The following is a 20147-nucleotide window of genomic DNA, read 5'->3' as shown; positions in this document are numbered from 1 at the left end:
TTCCCATTTGCCACATAGAGCACTAACGTTTGTACACCCAGAAAACTCACTTGGGCTACCTCTACCTGTGTTCTACACTGGTGTTAACACACAATACTCTCATAGTATGAAAATAAGCACTGCCCACAAATGCAGTATTAATTGTGCGCGTTCTCCATCTCAACAGCATCTCCAGGTTTGCAATTGAAGGCCTGCTATGTTCTCATATTTACCCACATTACAAGATCATCTTGGAGGGATTTAATGAAGGCACTGCAATTACCTCGGCCATTCCATTACTTGAGGCTTCAAAGCACTCAGAAGTCCTTTGCAGTTCAGCCATTAAGTGGCAATGGTACAAGTTATAAACTCACGAGTGATCCAACGCACAAAACGGTTTCAGACTATTTTAACTAAAGCCTTTTATTCTATACAATGGTGGAACATCATTTATCCTTCTGGCATTGCAGACTCTACTGTCAGTCTTTCCTGAAATTGCAGATTTAGGGTGGTTTGGAACAAAAATGGAACAAAAAAAACATAGAAAAAAATTACAACATTGGGTTATCTCAAACAAAATGATTGGGAGAATGTACAGTGTATACAACAGGTCAGCAAGAGGACCAGAAATAAAAGCGTACTGAAACAAAGCACAGACCCTTGCTATTAGTTGATAGGAGTCAGGTCAATTTATCAATACAAATTACAGCTGTGTTTTAAGCATTAATCCACAAGTACTACTAAAAATACGCAGATAGAGCACAACTGCGCTAAAGTGAGCATACACAGAAATGGGCTTTAAAACCGAAACCAACCCTTCCAAGAAGATGAGTAAAAGCCATGCTGGTTTAGTTCTGAGCTGCGTTTTTTATTCAAGCAGTGAGTTTGTTGAGCTCAGTTAATGGTGCAGAAGGCAATGAGATTCATTTCTTTCCCCAAATAAAACACGATGAAATATATTTCACTTTTTGTTTGACCGATGCAATCCCAGTAATATAATCTATTGAGACTTTCTTTAGGCCTCAACCTAAATCTTGATAGCGAGACACAGGAAGGGCAAGAGCGTATGTCTCTTGAAGAAACTCGATTAATGTACTGCCCTCTGAAGGCACTTGTGCTTCTGCTTCAGACAAGTCGTCCTTACATCATTTCTTTACGATGGTTTTAATTGTTCTGGATACAAATGGTTTTCCTGGGACAGTCCCACATTTTCTCAAGAAAAGCTGAACCCTTCCCTCAATCCCTCCCCCCAATAAGTTAAACTCTTTATAAAAGACTACTCTGAGTCTGCGACAGATTTGTTCATTTTTAGAAATAACAGTGAAAAGAAGATCTGCATCTACGACAAAAGAACAGCTGCATATAAAACTTCAGAAGAAAAAAAAGAATTAAGTATTTCTACACCATGAGTATGAAATCTGCTGTGAATTGTCTGGAGTTCCACGTGAAACACTGGAAGTTACGTTCAGAATGCTCTGAAGTTTTAACAAAGTGTCATACAGATATAGAGCAAAGTTACCCAAAATTAGACCGCGGTGTCCTTAAAGCACAACATTGCCAGAACTAGTTCTAGATATTAGAAAAAAAATCCTTGAGGTTGCAGCAAAGCACGTTCACCCTATTGTGATGCACAGCATCATTGGACTGACCCTGCTACAGTATTTATCTAGTGTTTTTGTTTTGCAGGACTATAGCTCTCTAAAGCAACATTCAGATCGCGGTATTAGAACAAGTCTGATGTTAATCCATCAGCAAATAAGCGGGCCAATTCTTTGAAGTATGCAATATCTATTTACCAAATGTCTCTAAGTGATAGAAATGGTTCGGTGACCCGAGAGACCACTGTAGGTACTTTATGAATGGAATGTAATAAAAATACTGCCTGCACAGTTCTGAATTACGTTGTGAATACCACTACTCATTAATAGGATGGAAATGGTTTCATATCAAGCATGAGCAGATGACAATATAAAGTTCTAGAAAAAAAAACAACCCAACAAACAAAAACCAAACCAAAAGCAAAAAGGAGGAAGCAAAAGTCTGCACTGGATTATCATCCATTCTCTGTACACTTCACACATTATCAACCACTCAGGGACCTCCCATCTCGGTGACTGAGACTAGGACAGATTTTAGTTGAAGTCATACATGTTTTGTTTTTTTTTTCTCCTCTATATTACATATCTATTAGTCACTTCAATTAAATGTATACTTTCCATCCATACTGAGTCATTAGAAGTCTCATCTACCTTAGGGGTTCAGTGGGCTTCTATAGTACTACTCTTGGAACCAGTACGTTATGGTCAAGTCAATGAGTATCCACATGAGTCCACTACTCCCCTTCACGTTGATTTCTGGCGATAATGAAGCGTCAGATCACCACCACTCTTCCAGATGAAGTGCTTTACAGTTCGAAGGTCCATATTGGGATCCAAAACCTGTATAGTAAGAACATCGTTTACTCCACAAGTCTGCTGCATTGACAGAAAACACAAGGATTATATTGATCTCCCTAATGCTGAGCCTGTTTTGCTTGTGATGGTAATTAGTGAGTGATCTCCTCATCTTAACCTGAACTCTTGAGCCATCTTCCATCATATTTTTTCCTCTTCTTCCCTTAGGAAGCTGAGTAAGAGCAATGTGGGAGAGCTCAGCTGCCCATAGGTGTGAAACTACTGCATGATTCCATAAAGGCTGGTGGTCAAAACTGAATGAAACAGGCATACTTCATGAAATCCCTAGCCCAGCCATTCACTGCTGTCTGAACTTGTGTCAGTTAACACAATGATATTTATTACTTTTAAAATGCAGCAGATAATCTGTGCATATTTCCATCTCAGTACTCAGAAATTCACAACAACTTCTGTGCTACAAGTTGGTTTTATTCATGAGCTAAAATTCCTGAGTGACTTACCTGGTCCTGGCAAAGAAGTTCAATTTTCTCCTCTGCGAGCACAGCAATGTCCTCCTCTTTTTCTTGTTCTCCTGCTTTTTCATTATTGGAAGAGCTAGTCGTCTGAGACTCGTTATCCAAGTTTATGATTTTCTCATACACATGCTCCATCACTTTCCTCACCTGAAGCATATCACTTGCTGACAGCCGGTCTCTACATAAGGTAAATAAAGATTGGCAAGAGAGAACTTGAGGGAACTGTTTCTTCTTTTCATGATACTCTATCTACAGCAAACTACGCAAACAATTAAATTTTGCACCTATCATAATATAGAAAGCTAAACAAGATCATACAAACAAAGCACCACAACACAACAGCTACCCATCCAAAGACTGGCACAGAGGATCTCAGAAAACCAGTAAGATATTGGATATATCCAATTCCCTTTATGCAATGTTGAGACTCAAACACACACTATTACTTACTTTTTTAGAGTTTTTGCCCCTGAAGACGAATGAGGTTGGAGGTAGAAGGGAATCTTATTGAATTTGGGCATGTTTTTCTAGAAGGAAATACATTTGAAAAAATGTTACATTTAGAATGAACTATTATCAGCTCCCATTTCCACCAGCTGGTAAGCAAAGTATAGTCAGTTCTTAATTATCAATAACCAAGATGTTCCTAATAAGCAGCTACCACAGACAGCCTCCAGATTACTCACACTCCTAATGTGCTCCAGTTTCAGTATATAACACATCTTCCTTTTGAATGTAATTACTGCTCACTTCAAAGGAAATCAATAATATGAAAACACAGCAGCAACATAAAGGTCACTCTCTGTACCTGAGCTCTCCACTTGAAAAGGACGTCCATTACGCACAGTGATTTGAGCTCCTTTTCTAAGCCTTCAAGGCACAAAAACTTTAACTGGGCACTTCAAAAGACAACGCTTATTCAAGGGTCTTGAGTACAGTCCTTGAGACCACTTATTTTAAAATACAGTATGTGAAAGACAGAAAAATTGAACATGTCATTTAGATTGAGCTCAGTTAAAGATTTTATGATTGACCTTCAACAAACAAAACCTGAAGTCTACACGTGGGAAACTTACATCCACAGTGATGTCAATCACCCATTGTGGCACAGTCTCATTCAGAAGCATAGACTCCGTTTCACCACCTGAATCCCGACACAATAACCTACGACACAGAGAAGACAGCTTTATGAATGGAAACATTCAGTGTTCAGAAATCAATCATCACAATGTATGCTAAAAGACACTCAGGAAACAACACAACGATGCGTCCTTTCAATGTGCGTAGAGCTTGAAATTGGTTAGCTGGCCTTTCACAGGATTAAGCTTACTGAGGAGGTGGTCAGGTAATTCCTACCAAGGCCAAGAAGTGTAACTGCATGCAAAAAGGATCCCTAAGGCAGAAATAGGGAGACTACAGGCTGCAGCACAAACCATGACACTAGTTCGCTTATGGACTGCATATGTTTTATGTTGTAAGCACTGACTGCAACTTACTGTTGGTAAGGCAGGAAGTGTTTGGCCCCTTTGTATATACTTTTGAGTTTCTGTACCTGAACAAAGTGCGTCCTCCAGCCTCACCAAATATAACTGGTGTGTGTGGTGGTACTTGAAAATATCCATTTCCTTTCTGGACTCTGTTCTCCTGCTCACCATTCACTGCTGGGGAAAAAAGAAATACACCATTAATATTATATTAGGCCTTAAAACTGGATGTATGTGGAACAAAAAAAATATCTTCTCCATCTACAGTTAGCAATTTCATAAATGAAACAAAATCAGAAGCTTTGTAAAAGAAAGAAAAATCCAATTTCCAACACACAGCAAGTTTATCAGAAGGAACAGTAGAAAGTAAAGAGATTTTCAGAACTCTGAAAGATACCGGCTTTGTTTTTCTACACGGTTTTGAACAAAGTCAAGGTAGAGTACTAGTAGAGCTCAAACTCACACTTTAAGTGAGCATTCTATATTCATTTAATTTTGGACAGTGTTAGGTCTTCAAACACTTGAAAAAATGACTCTACATCCATTTGAAATTATAAATTAAAAAATAAAAATAAAAAAATCAGCATTAATTATGCAATTTTTGAAGACTTTTTGTTATTCCAGTACCTTGTAACACAAGTTGTAAGTATTTAGATTCACATCTTTCATAAATAAAATCACATTAAGCAAAAAGCCCAAGAAAGAAAAACTATTATATATTAGAGAAGGAATGAATATAATTGCTAAGGTAGAGCAGGAGAGAAGTCGTATATTTTGAAAGATTTCCTCATGGCAGTTCTGTTAACAACTGATAGTAACAATACAAGAAAGCTCTCATCTCTTTGAATGGTTACTTTTGAGAAGGAAAAGTGGAGCCTCTGATTCTGTAGTGAATGTTCTGAACATTTCACTAATCCATGACAACTCACACAAATACACAGTGGAGCATAAATACACACCAAGGCTACAAAAGCCCGAGAATTACACTTCTATGCTGTCTGACTCCACAACTGAGGGCTGTCAATACACAGAAGTACGATAATCAGCAACTTTATCCAGAGAAGTCTGTTAAGTGCTGTAATGCTGCTTGGAGTTCACTTTTAAATGAGATTGTTAACCCTTGGCATCATCTTTGTCCCAGGATGACAAGAGTCCAATTAAGGAAATTGTTCAGTGCAGCAATATCTGTAGAAAGTAATTTCTTAATTGCCATTCATAGACAAGACATTTTAGTCAACTCTGACCTGGGCTGAATGCATTTCAAACTCTTTCAAAAACTTAAGAGTTACACAGTCCTCTCATTTTGCTTTACCTTAAAGATCATTCTAAGATAGCTCTGCACAGACTTACCATTATGTCAACATTCAATATATTTTTTTCCAAATATTTATTTGATATCATTCACGACATCAGAATGTATGCTGGAATTACACCAAGAATAATACCTAATATCAAATAACTGAATTACTGCTCTTTGTTATCATTACCTAGACCATTTCTTTTCTTTTTCCAAACTGAGCCTTACTTCTGCCACTAATGGTTTTCTACCACGGCATCATGCTTCTCTAACTTAAGAACTACCTATTCACTTTTTATTTCCTTCTTCAGATTAGAATTCTTTGTTGGTTTTTTTTTTGCTGGTATGTTAGGAAGAAAAAAAGCTGTTCAGCACCTTTTGACACAAAGCAATCTCAAAAGCAGTAAATGACATTAAAAGCCACGATGCATGCAGAACTGTAAGACAGCAAGCCAAGCTGTAACTGTTAAAGAAACAAAACTATAAAAATATAAGAACATATCTCCAAGAAAGAAAACATTCAAACACTAACTGTGATTTATTTCATTTTCTTCTTCATCCATTGGATTGATGTGTGTTCTAGGCCAGTACTCCAGAAGTGCTTGCAATAGAAGCCCTCCAAGGTTCACTGTCAAGACACAGCAAGAACTTCAGTTACATCAAAAACACTGACTTAAAACATCCTACATTTGATCTACGGATCCAAGCAAACTAGTTATGGGCCCAGACATCTGCTTATCACAAACTCAAAACTGCAGGCTATAACCTTTTAGAAGCTGATTTTTCAGTCACAGAATCATTGCTGCTGGTTCACTCACTTAATTCAACATTCTGATAGTAGCTGATAATAGCTCTACATTTTGAAATATCACTTTCTCCCACTTCCTTCCTGGATGTCTAAAACCAAGTGTAATGCTGTAAAGGGATGATAATAGCAGGGTGGCAAAGCCTTTGGCTGCAGCAAATGAGAACACGACCAAATACAGAAGCTACAGATGCATAAATGAAGAGCTTCTTACCTTTGCAAGGTATCTCAAGTAGGCAGGGATCTCCAGCAAGAGATGCCCTCACCTCCACTGCCAGCTCTTATATGAGGTGTGGGAAGGGGTGGATCCTGGCTCCAACCCTCCCAGTCACTCAGGTATTGTGTGGCCCTGCCTTCTCACCAGGTGCTCAATCACTTTTTCAGGCCATGACTTAACATTTCCACTACAGCAAGTTAAGAAGAAAAAACTACTCAAATATTTCAGGATAAAATTGTATATATTTTCTTTGGAAAACTTGTCAAAATTTAGTCTCAAGGAAATCTCTCTCTAAAACCCAAACAACAACTGACTTATCCAACAAACATTCTGTAATTTAAGTACCGGAATTTGTTTTGATTTTGTTTTTCAGTGAAAGAGCAATACCAGTAAAAACGTACATTTTGGATCAGAACCATCTGGACTGCTGAATCCAGCATCTTTTGCTGAAACCCAGGCTGCAAAGCAGTCACTTTCATCCAGTGTAATTGTCAGCATCTGTTGGAAAAAGACCATGAGCAAGAAAAATGCAATAGTTGTGTTGTATTAAACAAGTCTACAAATTTACTGAAGGAACAGCTAGGAATACAAAGCAAAAAATGAATTCCTAACAGTCTTGTGGATTTCAACTGACACTACAGTGTAAAAGTCACACAGATTATTAAGAATGGAGGTACAATGTATTGACGTGCTTCAAAATAAGTCAAGCTCATCAGATAAATGATAAGTTCTTCAAAACTTAGAACAAACTATAATCATTGTGAAGAAATAGTATACAAAGTATAATTAAGTATGACACCAGAAGAAGAGATTTAGGGTTTGTATCTCACCCCAGTTTTCAAGTCTACTGAGAACCAGTTTGGCACATACACCATTTTAAATCTCTTCTTGATTTCCTCTTCAAAATCTACTTTCCCAAGGTCTTCAACTTTACATGCCTGTACAGAAAAAGGAATACAGAAATTTCTCAATTCTGCACGTTGAATCATAACCACTCTTAAAACCTTTTACTTGATTTTCATATACAATCAAAATTATTATCATTTCACCACAATTAATTTAGTATGGGAATACACAAGTTAAAGCTTCAAGTTTTTCACCATAAATTGAAGAACACTTTTTTTTTTCTGAGGTAACATTATCAAGCCAACAAAGAAGGAAAAGAAAGAAAAAGTGAATCTTAATCACAAGACAACACTCTTAGACTTGGTGAGTTACCCATCTCTATAGTGAGCATGTATGCAGATGTATCTAGGAAAAGTTGCTGAAAACCCTAATAACAAAAGCTGAAAATAACTGAATGAAGGTACCAAATTAACATTAGCACCTGACTTTGGCCCTAATATTATTCTCAAATATATACCAGTGGTAAACCAAAATAAAACATTCACTTTTCTACAAGTCTTCTGAAACACTTCTAGTACAAATCCATGTTCCTCATTCTCATTCCCTTCTTTTTCACTTCAGTCAGTAGCTCAGTAAGACAACTAATGTCTGATAGTGCTCTATTAAGGGTCAGAACTTAAAGCAAATGAAGATGTTATTATCCAGCCTAACATTGGGAGAAGAAGCTCTTAGGATGCAGAAAGGCTCTATAATGTTCTTTCCTCTTTCAATGAAGTCATCTTTGCTTTATTGTCTTAGGATAGAAAACTGACTTATTTTTCAACCAGAAGAAACTCCCACACCAAAAATAATATGTCAAAAACAAACAAACAAAAAAACCCCACAAAATAATTACTGATCCAACATTAGATGTTTAATCTAAAATTATGTACTTACTTTTAAGACATCCCAGTATGCCACATTATTATTTGTGTCTTTGGTTAATATGTGCCTCTTGTCATTAAGAATGTGGCACTGAATGATACTAGCACCTCCTGCCAAACAAACAAGAATTAAGGTCACTACACTAATCTTTTTGTCTAGCTTTACACTAAATTAAACCAACTAACAAGACAGGAGCGACTGTTCTTTGGTTTTACTATATTACACAAGAATCACCAATATCTAAACACTATTCAACCATAACTAACACTATATAAATGATACTTGTGCTGTCTTTGATTTTATTTATCGTGGTTTTGCCCAGCATAGAGATAATTTTCTCTGTAGATGCACATACAATGCTCTATTTTGGATTTTTGATGGAAACAGTGGTGATAGCAATGATGTTTTCATTTGCTGCAGAGCAACACAGAAAGTTGTTATAGAACAGTCCTTAATCACAGCCAAGGACTTCCCTTCAGTAATCACAGTGTCAGATAACTAAGAATGTGAGCTAGTCATAAAGATCTACCATTTCTGCTAATGATAACATTTCACAAACACTCAGGAAAACAGCTGTTTACCTTTTATGACTTGGTCAGGCTGTGTACATAGGGGTGGTATAGGATTGGTACAATCATTATCATAGTCCCCAGATGCTCTAAAATTATGGATTCCCTTCAAAGTCTAAAGAAGCAAACAAAACAAGGACACGTTTATAATCATTTTAAAAACTTCACTTTTATAGAATCATAGAATGGCCTGGGTTGAAAAGAACCACAATGCTCATCTCAACCCCCTGCTATGTGCAGGGTCACCAACCACCAGACCAGGCTGCCCAGAGCCACATCCAGCCTGGCCTTGAATGCCTTCAGGGATGGAGCATCCACAGCCTCCTCAGGCAACCTGTTCCAGTGCATCACCACCCTCTGTCTGAGGGTTATCTTGGCTAACAAGTGCCAGTTCGTGCTGCTATTCAAATATTAACCATTCATTGTTAGCTATTTTATAAATAAAAGCAGCATAGACAGAAAAATAATAAAGTAATTCAAAGAAATATGTATCACTTACCCATTTATTCACAGAGGATTTAGTCGTTGCAACCCAAATTGCTGGAGGAGGATCAGCTGATCTATCAAGTTCCATCTAAATAATGGAATTATAGCTACTTTCAGTCACTCAATTTAACTTCGCTCTGTTTATGCACAGCTTATATACTGGCATTCATTGTGAATGCACTCTCTTGGTTTAAGTGTATATATATATATAATATATATTTTATATATATTGCATATTTACATGGCTTATATACTGGTTTCTGTTTCAGTCACATTCTTTTTACACCTGCATGTTCCACTGCCGTGTCATTAAGAGTTTCAGACAATAAAAAATGTTCAGTCAACACTCCTCAAAAGACTCAGACTCACGCACATGTTTTTTCCCCACCGTTTCAGTGTTCAGAAATCTTGCTGCTGGTTCCAATGATTATGTAAATATAGCTGATACAGTTCTGTGCATATATTTCTAAGCAGCAATTAATTTTTTATCTCAAGCCTTGGCAATGCTGATTTGCTTTCTACAAACTGTACTAAAGCCCAGTAAATGTAACCTCTCATATTTAAAGGATGTTCATAGAATCATAGAATGGCCTGGGTTGAAAGAGACCACAATGATCATCTAGTTTCAACTCCCCTGCTAGGTGCAGGGTCAACTTAAGTAATGTCTGAATTCACACATTTTTGGTAGCAATCAGGTATTTCTTCAGACAATTCACTTTCAGATGTAATTTAGGAGGAAAAAACCCAAAATATTGGAGGTTGCTAGCCAGGTAAATATGTGCAATATACAATCCTTTGTCAGCATACAGCTGAAGTCACTTTTTTGTTAGACAGGATAAGTGCCAGAACAAGAAGCAGATGGCCCAAACTGAAAAACAAGAGGCTTCCTCTGAAGATCAGGAAACAACTATTGTTTTTTTATATATTATTAATATTTTTTAGGTTGTGAGGGACACCAAGCACCAGAACAGGTGTTACAAAGTGTCCCTCCCTAGAGATTTCATGTGCTATTTTGAATTGGTCCTGGGAAACTGGCTACGTGTGGTCCTACTTGAACATGGGGTTGGGCAAAATAATCCCCAGATATACCTTCTGACAAAAACCATTCAGTGATTTCATGAAGCAAAACCAATTACCTTAAGAACTGGTGCCTTTTCTTCACAGATAAGCACACGAATATCAGGATTCCGTAAATCTGTACAATAAATCTTCCTGTCTCTTCCTCCTGAATAAACATGAGTGAATGCTTCATTGACCTGCAGAGCCCAAACACCTTCATCATGGACTCGATATGTGGCTATACATCTCTGCTGCCCAAGGGACCACAGACGAATAGTCCCATCAGAACTGCCTGAAAGACACTGAGCAACAATCATTGTAATTTCATAGAAAGCTTTCATAATTCTTGTTTTTCCACTAAGAGGATGCTAAATGAAAACTCGCAGTTAACAACTCTCATCACTATTTCCAGACATCTTATATTCATCACTTTCCCATACACGAACTACAATCACTCTCAGCCTCCCCCTCAATCACTCAGCACCTAAAAAATGCTTGTTGGTAGAACTTCTGGAATCTACAACATAAACCAGTTATCATGCTGAAAAGACTAATGACATTTCCGTGTTCCGCAAAATGCCTTGCCACACATAGAAGCACATACCTGGGTACCATCTCTATTCAACAGCAAAGCTTTTACATTGTCTGTGTGCCCTTTGAGTTTCATCAGTTTTGCACAAGTTCTTGGATCCCACACCCGGAGAACCTACATAAACAGACACAGGATAAATGCATTAACATTCTTTCCATTTATGCATTTTCTCTATATAATTAAGCCTTTCTGAACAAACTGACCCTTACCTTCAACAAGTACACATCATTACCAAGAACATATTTAATTAGAACAGGATACACAACTACATCTTATGCATCTCTAATAAGCAGAGAGGAGTTTCTTCCTTTGATTGTAATGGCATTTGTTCTGGCTTTTTCTGCGTCTTCTTAAGACTTTAACACAAAGAAGTGACTAGAAGCAAGACAGTGTGATGTGTGAAAATAAACTCTGAGAATCCTGGCTGGATACTCTACTTTCATTTTCATACTGACTTGGAACCTCTGGGTGTTTTACCTTTCTCTATAACAAACACTATCGAACACAAAGTTTCACTAGCTCACTTTACAAACCATCCCCATGGTGGACTTGGAAGTTGCAGTATCAATTCTTTTTCACCTGTGGCACATGCTTCAGTTTGTATGATCAGCTGAGTAATATGCCCCAACAATTAGAGCTCTTACAATGAAATTAAATGATCTCTGATATACAGAGGTTTACACAAGCCATAGTTTTAATGCATAATCTATAGATGGCTGAAGCTTCAACTTCCACCCCCAACCCCCCAAAAAATAAAATAGAATAAATATATATATATATAATATATAAATATAAAATCTACTTTCCCTACTAAAAACACAAAAGCTGCTACAGACATAAAATTAAACATGAGTAGAATTGTCTCTTTTCTTTACATAAACAGTTGAACAGAAGCAGAATGAGCCTTACTAGACTTCTGCTTACCTTCTCAGTGGACCCCGACACAATAACTGTTCCCATTTGATTCATTGCAAGGCTATAGATAGAATCTTTGTTCCCACTCAGGGAAGAAGCTGTTTCAAAGCAAAAAGTTAACATTTTCAGTTTCAATGCCACCATTTGAAAACTTAGTTATTTCTTCACTAAAAAACACTATCTTTTGCAGACCCAAATGTAGGTTTTGATGTATAATAGAGCCATCCTACTCCACATATGGGGCTCTGCTAAAAAAAGGGCAAGACTGTAGTCAGCATATTGCTATGCTTTCTGATTCATGATCTAGTGTGGTAAAAAACTTCATATTTATGGTGACTACGACCCTGGTGTCCACAATGATTCAATGCAAGGCAATCTTGTGGTTCTCAGCTACTTAGAGAATGGTACTTCTAAATGATCTCCTAATAAGTGCTTAGATTAAAGTGCAGAGATTTTTCCAAGCCAAGTAATAAAATTCTTTAAGTTTAGCACACTGTCCGACAAACATATAACTTATAAAAGGTTTTAAAATTGCCTCTATGGAGCTAATATGGGCAGAAGGACATCAGGAATGTAGGAGAGAATCTTAAGTGCTTCAAAACAAAATTCATGCTGGAGCAAAAGCAATGCTCAACTCCTCCCTCTTCTAGAAGGGACAGCCACTCAGAAGCAAAACCGCCAGTCTAATTTAAACTATAGCTATGCTGACTAAGAGACACTCTTTAAAAACAAGCTTCCATTTAATGTTGACCTGTGTACCTTGCTTTCCTGTAATCAGACAGCAAATTAAACCACAGCCTTCACTTGCACTCTGATGATATCAGTGCTGTTTGAAAGGACTGTGGAAAGCCAGTTCATTCATAGCACACATGTTCTTCCCACCAGAAGCATTTTTAGTTGGAAGTACTGTACTTACAAAGAACAACTTGGCCTGCTTCTCTTCCCTCTCCCTTACCAAGCACTACTGCAGTAAAACCAAAAATGTTAATTTATTTCTGTCATTTTGGAGGTAAAGCCTATACTTCCTTTTCATTTTGTGCTCAAAACAAATCATTTGAGTTCTATATCATGGTAGTAGCACTTAAGAAACTCATTTTTCCCCCCTAGACCAAGTCTTCCCACAAGCAAGCCAGTTCTTCCCTCAACAATTCCCTGTTCAACCAAAATACAGCATGTCTTAGAGTTATCAGCAAAATCTGGTGACAAAACACTTGTTTCAGTGACAGCAAACTTCCATGGAAGACACATAAAACTATTCAGCTATATGCAATCTGTCATCCCACTTATTTTGGGGTCCAAAATAACTCACTAGAAGCCACCTCTGCTGAAGGTTACACAAACACGTCAGCACAGGGCTAGAGCTCAATTAAAAGCCCTGTACGTGGATGAAGCACTCTGTATACAATGAAAGAGGTCACTCACTTTGAACAGTAAACTTCTGAAGTACCTACAGGTAGCAAAGCATGCTGTGATCAAACTACATCTCCTTTCACAAAACCTAAGAGCCACCACAAAACAGGATGCTAACGGGCCAGATTTGTGTCACTCAATCAAGCAATTAAATATTACCCAACTTGAAGGTACTTACTTGTGACAGTGTTGTTTGAGGCAGTCAGTGCTGTTAGAGTATTTACATCCCAGAGGAATATCTGTCTGTCCAGCCCGGCAGATGCTACCAGTTCTTTATCTTTTGCATATGCTAAGGCTTTCACATAATCCTATAACAAAGTGTAACAACGTGACTCGACAATATTATACACTTGAAGCTTACATCACAACATTTAAAAGGTTGTCAATTGTAATACATAGTAGTTACAAATAATGTTTCTCACCTTATGTGTCCTTAGTGTTGACATGCAAAATCCCTTATGTGCATTCCACACTTTAACAGTAGTATCTGAAGAAGCAGATATCACTAAATGGGGAAGGATAAAGAGTGAACGTTAATGGCTTATATATTACCTTAGAAAATGTCTGAACAATCCTTTAAGCTTCTTAACAAATGACATAATGAAAGCGAAATGTGTATGTATGATTCATGACAGTGTTTTAGCAAATTAACCAGCACCACGGAAATAAATCTTACATGCTTATAGAAGATACAGGTTAGTACTTACACGTTTTACCATTGCAGCAGAGTACAATATCATTTACCCAATCTGTGTGATGTTCCATAGATGCAATATAAGGGTCTTGCTAGAAATTAAAAAAAAAAAAAGTTTTTAAACTTTTAAAAGATTTTAAACTCTTTCCTATTTCATGATGAATTTCACCTCAAAACGTTTAGTTTTGCATCACAGAAAAACAAACAAAATGGCAGTGCCTGCCAAGCTGAAGTTATTTCTGTATTTATAGGATTAGACTTGTTCTGCTACAGAGAGGAAAAGACCAACCAAAACACAGTACAAAGATCTCTTCGGATCTCTCACAGAATTTTAAGGGCTGGAAGGGACCTCAAGAGATCAGAGCCTAAAGCAGCTCCCTACAGCAGAGCACATGGGTAGGCATCCAGAGAGGTCTTGAACATCAACAGAGGAGACCACACAACCTCTCAGCACAGGCTGTTCCAGTGCTCTGACAGTGAAGAATTTCTTCCTTGTGTTAGTATGGAACTTCCTGGGATCCAGATTCCACCTGCTGCCCTGTGTTCTACTACTGCTCATCACTGAAGAATCTGACAGAAGCATTATCTCCTGCATACTTCACATGGAAGCCCTGGTTTCCAGTAATCTGCTCAGATTCATAACATTCACCATTTGTTCAGAGGGAGCCAAGACTGGTGACCCCAAAGTGGAGAGCAGCTTGCTAGTAAAGGACCTGGGGGTCCTCTGGACATCACATTGAACATGACCTAGCAGTGTGGCTTTGCTTCAAAGGCAGCTAATGGTATTTTGGGCTGCATCATGCAAAGTATCACCAGCAGGTAGATGAGATGATCCTTCTGTACTGTGTCCAGTTCTGGGCCCTCCAATACCAAAGAAACATGGAACTATTGTCGAGAGCTCAGGAAAAGGCCAAGACAATTAAGGGTCTGAAACACCACTCCTTTGAGGAAAGTTCATGAGCCAGCATTGTTAGGCATAATGCTTTAACAAGCTTTCCTTAGCTAGAAGATCAAACGCAACGATGAAAGAAAATGGAGCTAATAGGACGTGATCAACTGATCTAAAAAATAATAATAAAGGGGAGATAAGGAGTAGAGATCCCAAGATATCAGAATATCTAGAAGAGTTCACCATATTTCATTTGCAACTAACATAATATACAAACCTCAGCAATCTTTTCTATGACTTCTTTATCACTGAAAATTGCAACTTTCCATGTTTAATTTACCTCAGTTGTGATTAGTTCTTTGGGATGTTGGCCCAAACGTGGGTTTGTACACTCCAATATATCTTGTTACAATAGAAACACCTATTAAAAGCATTTTTCTACCATGATAGGTAGTTGTTAAAAAACAATACCTGGTGTATTGCTGCAGCATGCTGTGAAAAAAACGCAAAGCAAATTTACACTAAGAAATCCTCATGGCTTACCTTGTGCTGATTGACACTCCATATCCTTATAATAGAGTCTCGGCCTGCAGTGAAGAGTCTATTTAATGCTGGATCCAGCTGAAGTGCATTTACCCCATTTCGGTTATACTTCTCCACCTCGTCTCTAATCACATAGGAGACCTAAAAGACATTTACACAGACCTGATTATGGTATTAAGATATTGAATTGGCCACAAAATACTACCATTTAATTTCATTTCAGTGAGGTTCTCAGGTAGAAAATACTAAGAGCTTTAAAAGCATTAAATGAGTCTGCTAGTTTGAAAGTTACCATCACTGCCCTCAGTCATTTACCTCCCCCTGAAAATGGGGAAGAGTCACAAAGATGTTAGCAGCGCTACATATGGAGCCCCAGGGATTATTTAATCCTTACAAATCAGGCTTAGACTGGGACAATCCTTAGTTCAATTCCCTGCTCTGCACAGAGATTCTGGATGATCCCAGACAACACAATGCATTCGTGTCTCATTTTTTTAAGCAGGTTTCATGGTTTCTAAAGCTGTGTGACAGTGTTTCCCAGCCTTATAGGGAGAAAACACCACCAGTAAGGATTACAAAGCACTGAAAGACAGCAGGTCCAAATTCTATCCCAGCAATCACTATTAATACTATTATGACACTTGGAGAAAGGCAGAATTCTGTTCTAGTTTTTTCTTCTTTAAAGAACAACAAACTCCTTTCTAACATAATAAGCAGAAATATTCAGCCTTCCTCCAATTAGAGATTTCTTTCTTTCACTTTCAGTCCTTCTGCATCTGACAGTACAGTGTGTATTGCATACTTCATTGCTCTATTCAGAAACATCAAATGGAGATTTAAGGGGTCAAACTGCAAGGCTTACAACACTCTCTACTATTACTCATGCAGTAAGTGCAGCTATAAAGCACTACAGATGCTTCCAAGCCAACCCATTCACACCTTCTTTTTGTTGATGCACAGAGCAAGATGTCCCTGCAGCACTTCATCTGGTCTTGACCGTGCCATGTCTATGCTGTTAATATGCCCATGCAGCCTACCTAACTCAAAGAACGTTATGAACAAAGTCAAGGTCTAGCACATAAAGCAAAAGAGATGCCCAATGTCACACTGCTTTCCGATTTTCTGAATAAAAGCAATGGAAATATTCAGTTAAAATACTAAATGCAAGCTGTTCACCTCTTTACAAGCATTGTTTATATGTTGAGAGAACTGAGAAAATGAGAGTAAGTGTCTTGTTTCAGGGTTAATAAGTCTCTGATAGACTGAAGAGCAAATGGTAAATGCTGCTATCAGTTCATTTTTGATGGACTCTCTAAATCCCACTCCCAAACCTAATGACATCCTGAAGTCAGAGAGGACTCCATAGTATTATTATTATTTGGTTTTAGATTGAAGTGATACTCAGTACAGAAATACAGTAACTCTTAGGAAATACAGTAACAATACAATGAATACAGAGTATATATTCAAGTATGTGTACACAAACACACTGAATAATAGATACAACAGGTTACATTTCATCACATTTCAAACAAGGCAACCAAGAGCACATTGCACCTTGGCTCACTGCATCTATTCACAAAGCCAGCATCAAACACAAAGATGATGACAGACCCCACGTTGTGATATTGCCATTTGATGGTCCAGAAAGGGCAAGATGGGCTATAAGATACTTTAATAATGATCAATGCTTTTTACATTAATGTTGTTGTAGCATTTATAAACTCCTGTAACAAATAGCAACGCTTCACTGCAGTAAACACTGTCTAAATATTACAGAATCACAGAATGACCAGGGTTGGAAGGGACCTCAAGGATCATGTAGTTCCAACCCCCCTGCCTGGCAGGGCCACCAAACATACACCTTTACTAGATCAGGTTGCCCAGGGCCCCGTCCAACCTGGCCTTGAACACCTCCAAGGACGGGGCATCCACAACCTCCCTGGGCAGCCTGTTCCAGGGCCTAACCACTCTCCTAGTGAAGAACTTCCCCCTAACATCCAACCTAAATCTTCCCTCCTTTAACTTAAAACCATTTCCCCGTGTCCTGCTATTGTCAGCCCTTTCCAAGAGTTTACTCCCCTCCTGGGTGTAAGTTCCCTTCAGGTACTGAAAGGCTGCAATGAGGTCACCCCGCAACCTTCTCTTCTCCAGGCTGAACAAACCCAACTCCCTCAGCCTGTCCTCATAGGGAATATTACAGAGATAAACCCTCATTATAAAGAATTTATGGGACTTAGTATCTTAAACGGATCAGGACTAGCCATTTCAGTGACTAAGAGCACCAGAGATATAGGTAATACCAACAAAAACATGTTGAAGAATGCACACCTGCTGAAAAATGGCTTCATCTTGAATTAATTCACAGTACCACATCTGAAAGCCGTAGCACAAAGCCAACTGATTCCCATCACACAGTGTTTACTACTCCCAAATCCACACATCTCCATTCCACCCCTAGTGAAGGGGACCTTAATATTGGAACACTGACACAATTCACATGAGTGCCTCACGTTTAATTATACTTCTTACCTTTATGCTCAGAATTCACTTTAAGGTCTGAAACTCCTCTCCTGATTAAACCCTTATGCAATATACAATTATATGCAGAAGCATCCTACACAGTTTTGGATGGTTCTACTGACCAGTAAAACAGGTGCAACAGAGACAACAACAGCTCAAACTTGCATAAATTTTAACCAGCTCCTGTGTCTTGTAAAGAATCAGGATCCTCCACAACTGATGGGCATTTTTCTATAGAGTCTTCTCCTTGCACTATAGATTTAGGAGAAATATCTATTAATTGATGCAGAAACATATTAAATGCTCAGCCATTAGGAAGCAAAATAAACTGTTAATGGTTTTTACTTTCTACCAACAGCTGATGGATGCAAGAGCCACTGAGAAGTCCATTATTTGGCCAAAACCCTGAATTTAACCAAGTAAGTGAAGTAATAGGACTACAATAAAATACCTACTTTGTACTTAATACTTTGTATGTGTTCATACTATAATCAAAGTTATTTTCTGTTGATCACTTAGTGTACACTGGCTGAAGCCTGGATCATCACAGCAGGATATGGAGAAGCAAAAAGCATCAAGTAACACAGTGACAACAGATCACCAAATAAATAAATATAAAATCCCCTTCCTTGGGAGGCCAATCTTCAACAACTTGCATACGGTGCAGATGATGATGCAAAAGGGCACAGGAATTCTTTATGCAGGACTGACCAAGTGCTTCTTTGACTATAAGAACTGCTATAAGCTATAAACATTTCCCCTACGGGACAGAATAGAAAAGGTGCCTTAAGACACAGCACCCATCTCTGTTTGGAAGGATGCTGAGACTATTGCAAGCTAAATCGGTATATATATATTTAATATAATGGTTAAAAACAGCTGAAACTTGCACTTACCACCAGAGGTACACATAAAACATTATACATTTCGCTATGGGAAAGGAGTAAAGCTATTAAAGGTGCTGATACTATCCCAAAACATCACAATACATCTATTCTCCTGACTTTTACCATTCACTATCACAGCCTGACTGTTCTGCGGCCTTCCCTTCGGAACAGCTGCCCGGAGCCGGGCGGGTGGCTCAGTGTGGCTCAGTATCGTTTCCCTTAAGCTGAGGAAGCCGTTTCCCTTCTCTCCTTTAGCCAGGCCTCGGAGTTTCCAGAGCCTCCCACACGGAGCACCGCGGAGACCCCTCCCCAACAACCACCGCCCCCTCCCATAGCGCAGTCATCCCCGACCGTCCTCCTGAGGGCGGCCTACACGTATCTAGCCCACCCCAAAGCCCCGTTGCTCCTCACAGCCGAACCCCGCCGTGCACCCACCTGCACTTTCCGCCGCCCCGCCGTGTTCTGCCGGTGATGCGCCGCCATCTTGCATGTTGACACTGTGATGTCACTTCCGAGGAGTAACGTTCCGGAAGTCCCACCCCCACCCTCAGCCCCCAAAGCCCTTATAAAGGAGAAACAAGATGGCTGACGTTCATTGAGGCGTTGCTAGGCAACTGACAAGGGGGCTGGGCCAGAGCTCCCTCTCAGTAATAGCCCCAGTAATGGCGGCTCGCCATTTTATGCATTGGAGTTGCCCCGACTCAAGTACAGTACCTTGCACTTGGCCACGTTGAACCTCATTAGGTTTACATGGGCCCATTTTTCAAGCCTGTCCAGGTTTTTCTCTGGATGAAAGCCATTTTATATGAGTGTACTGGTGAGGCTTCATCTGGAATATTGTGTCCAGTTCTGGGCTCCCCAGTACAAAAAAAGACAGGGATCTCTTGGAAAGAGTCCAGCGGAGGGCTACTAAGATTGTGAAGGGCCTGGAGCATCTCCACTATGAGGAGAGACTTAGGGAACTGGGTCTGTTTAGCCTTGAGAAAAGAAGGCTGTGCATAGGGATATTACCTTGGGGGGTTTGCTTTGGTATTGATTATTTCATTTACTTCAAAACAGTAATGGTGACTGGATGAGGTGATTGGTGAAATGCACAGTA

The 20147-nt window shown here is 38.8% G+C and overlaps 1 protein-coding gene across 2 annotated transcripts; it reads right to left on the bottom strand.

The window, feature by feature from the left end:
• Window positions 1–386: 386 nt before the first annotated feature.
• Window positions 387–19568, bottom strand: WDR48 (WD repeat domain 48). Of its 2 annotated transcripts, none has more exons than XM_015852895.3 (19): window positions 19484–19568; window positions 15639–15779; window positions 14220–14298; window positions 13935–14017; window positions 13691–13820; window positions 12112–12200; window positions 11200–11301; window positions 10673–10897; window positions 9550–9624; window positions 9063–9165; window positions 8494–8591; window positions 7542–7649; window positions 7113–7209; window positions 6222–6317; window positions 4461–4569; window positions 3985–4072; window positions 3359–3435; window positions 2894–3086; window positions 387–2417 (listed from the first exon to the last, which is right to left on the bottom strand). In XM_015852895.3, exons 1-19 carry the CDS (start codon window positions 19529–19531, stop codon window positions 2322–2324), a joined length of 2037 nt encoding a protein of 678 aa, XP_015708381.1. In that variant the 5' UTR covers window positions 19532–19568; the 3' UTR covers window positions 387–2321. The 2 variants fall into 2 exon arrangements, with proteins under 2 accessions (XP_015708381.1, XP_015708382.1); XM_015852896.3 differs by having other exon boundaries at window positions 4461–4566.
• Between the last annotated feature and the right edge of the window lie 579 nt (window positions 19569–20147).

The sequence above is a fragment of the Coturnix japonica genome, chromosome 2, assembly GCF_054131305.1.
Source record: "Coturnix japonica strain WE chromosome 2, WE-NBRP24, whole genome shotgun sequence".
Lineage (NCBI taxonomy): Eukaryota > Metazoa > Chordata > Aves > Galliformes > Phasianidae > Coturnix > Coturnix japonica.
The sequence above is the reverse complement of the archived record's forward strand: the minus strand, read 5'-3'. Positions and strand labels throughout refer to the sequence as shown.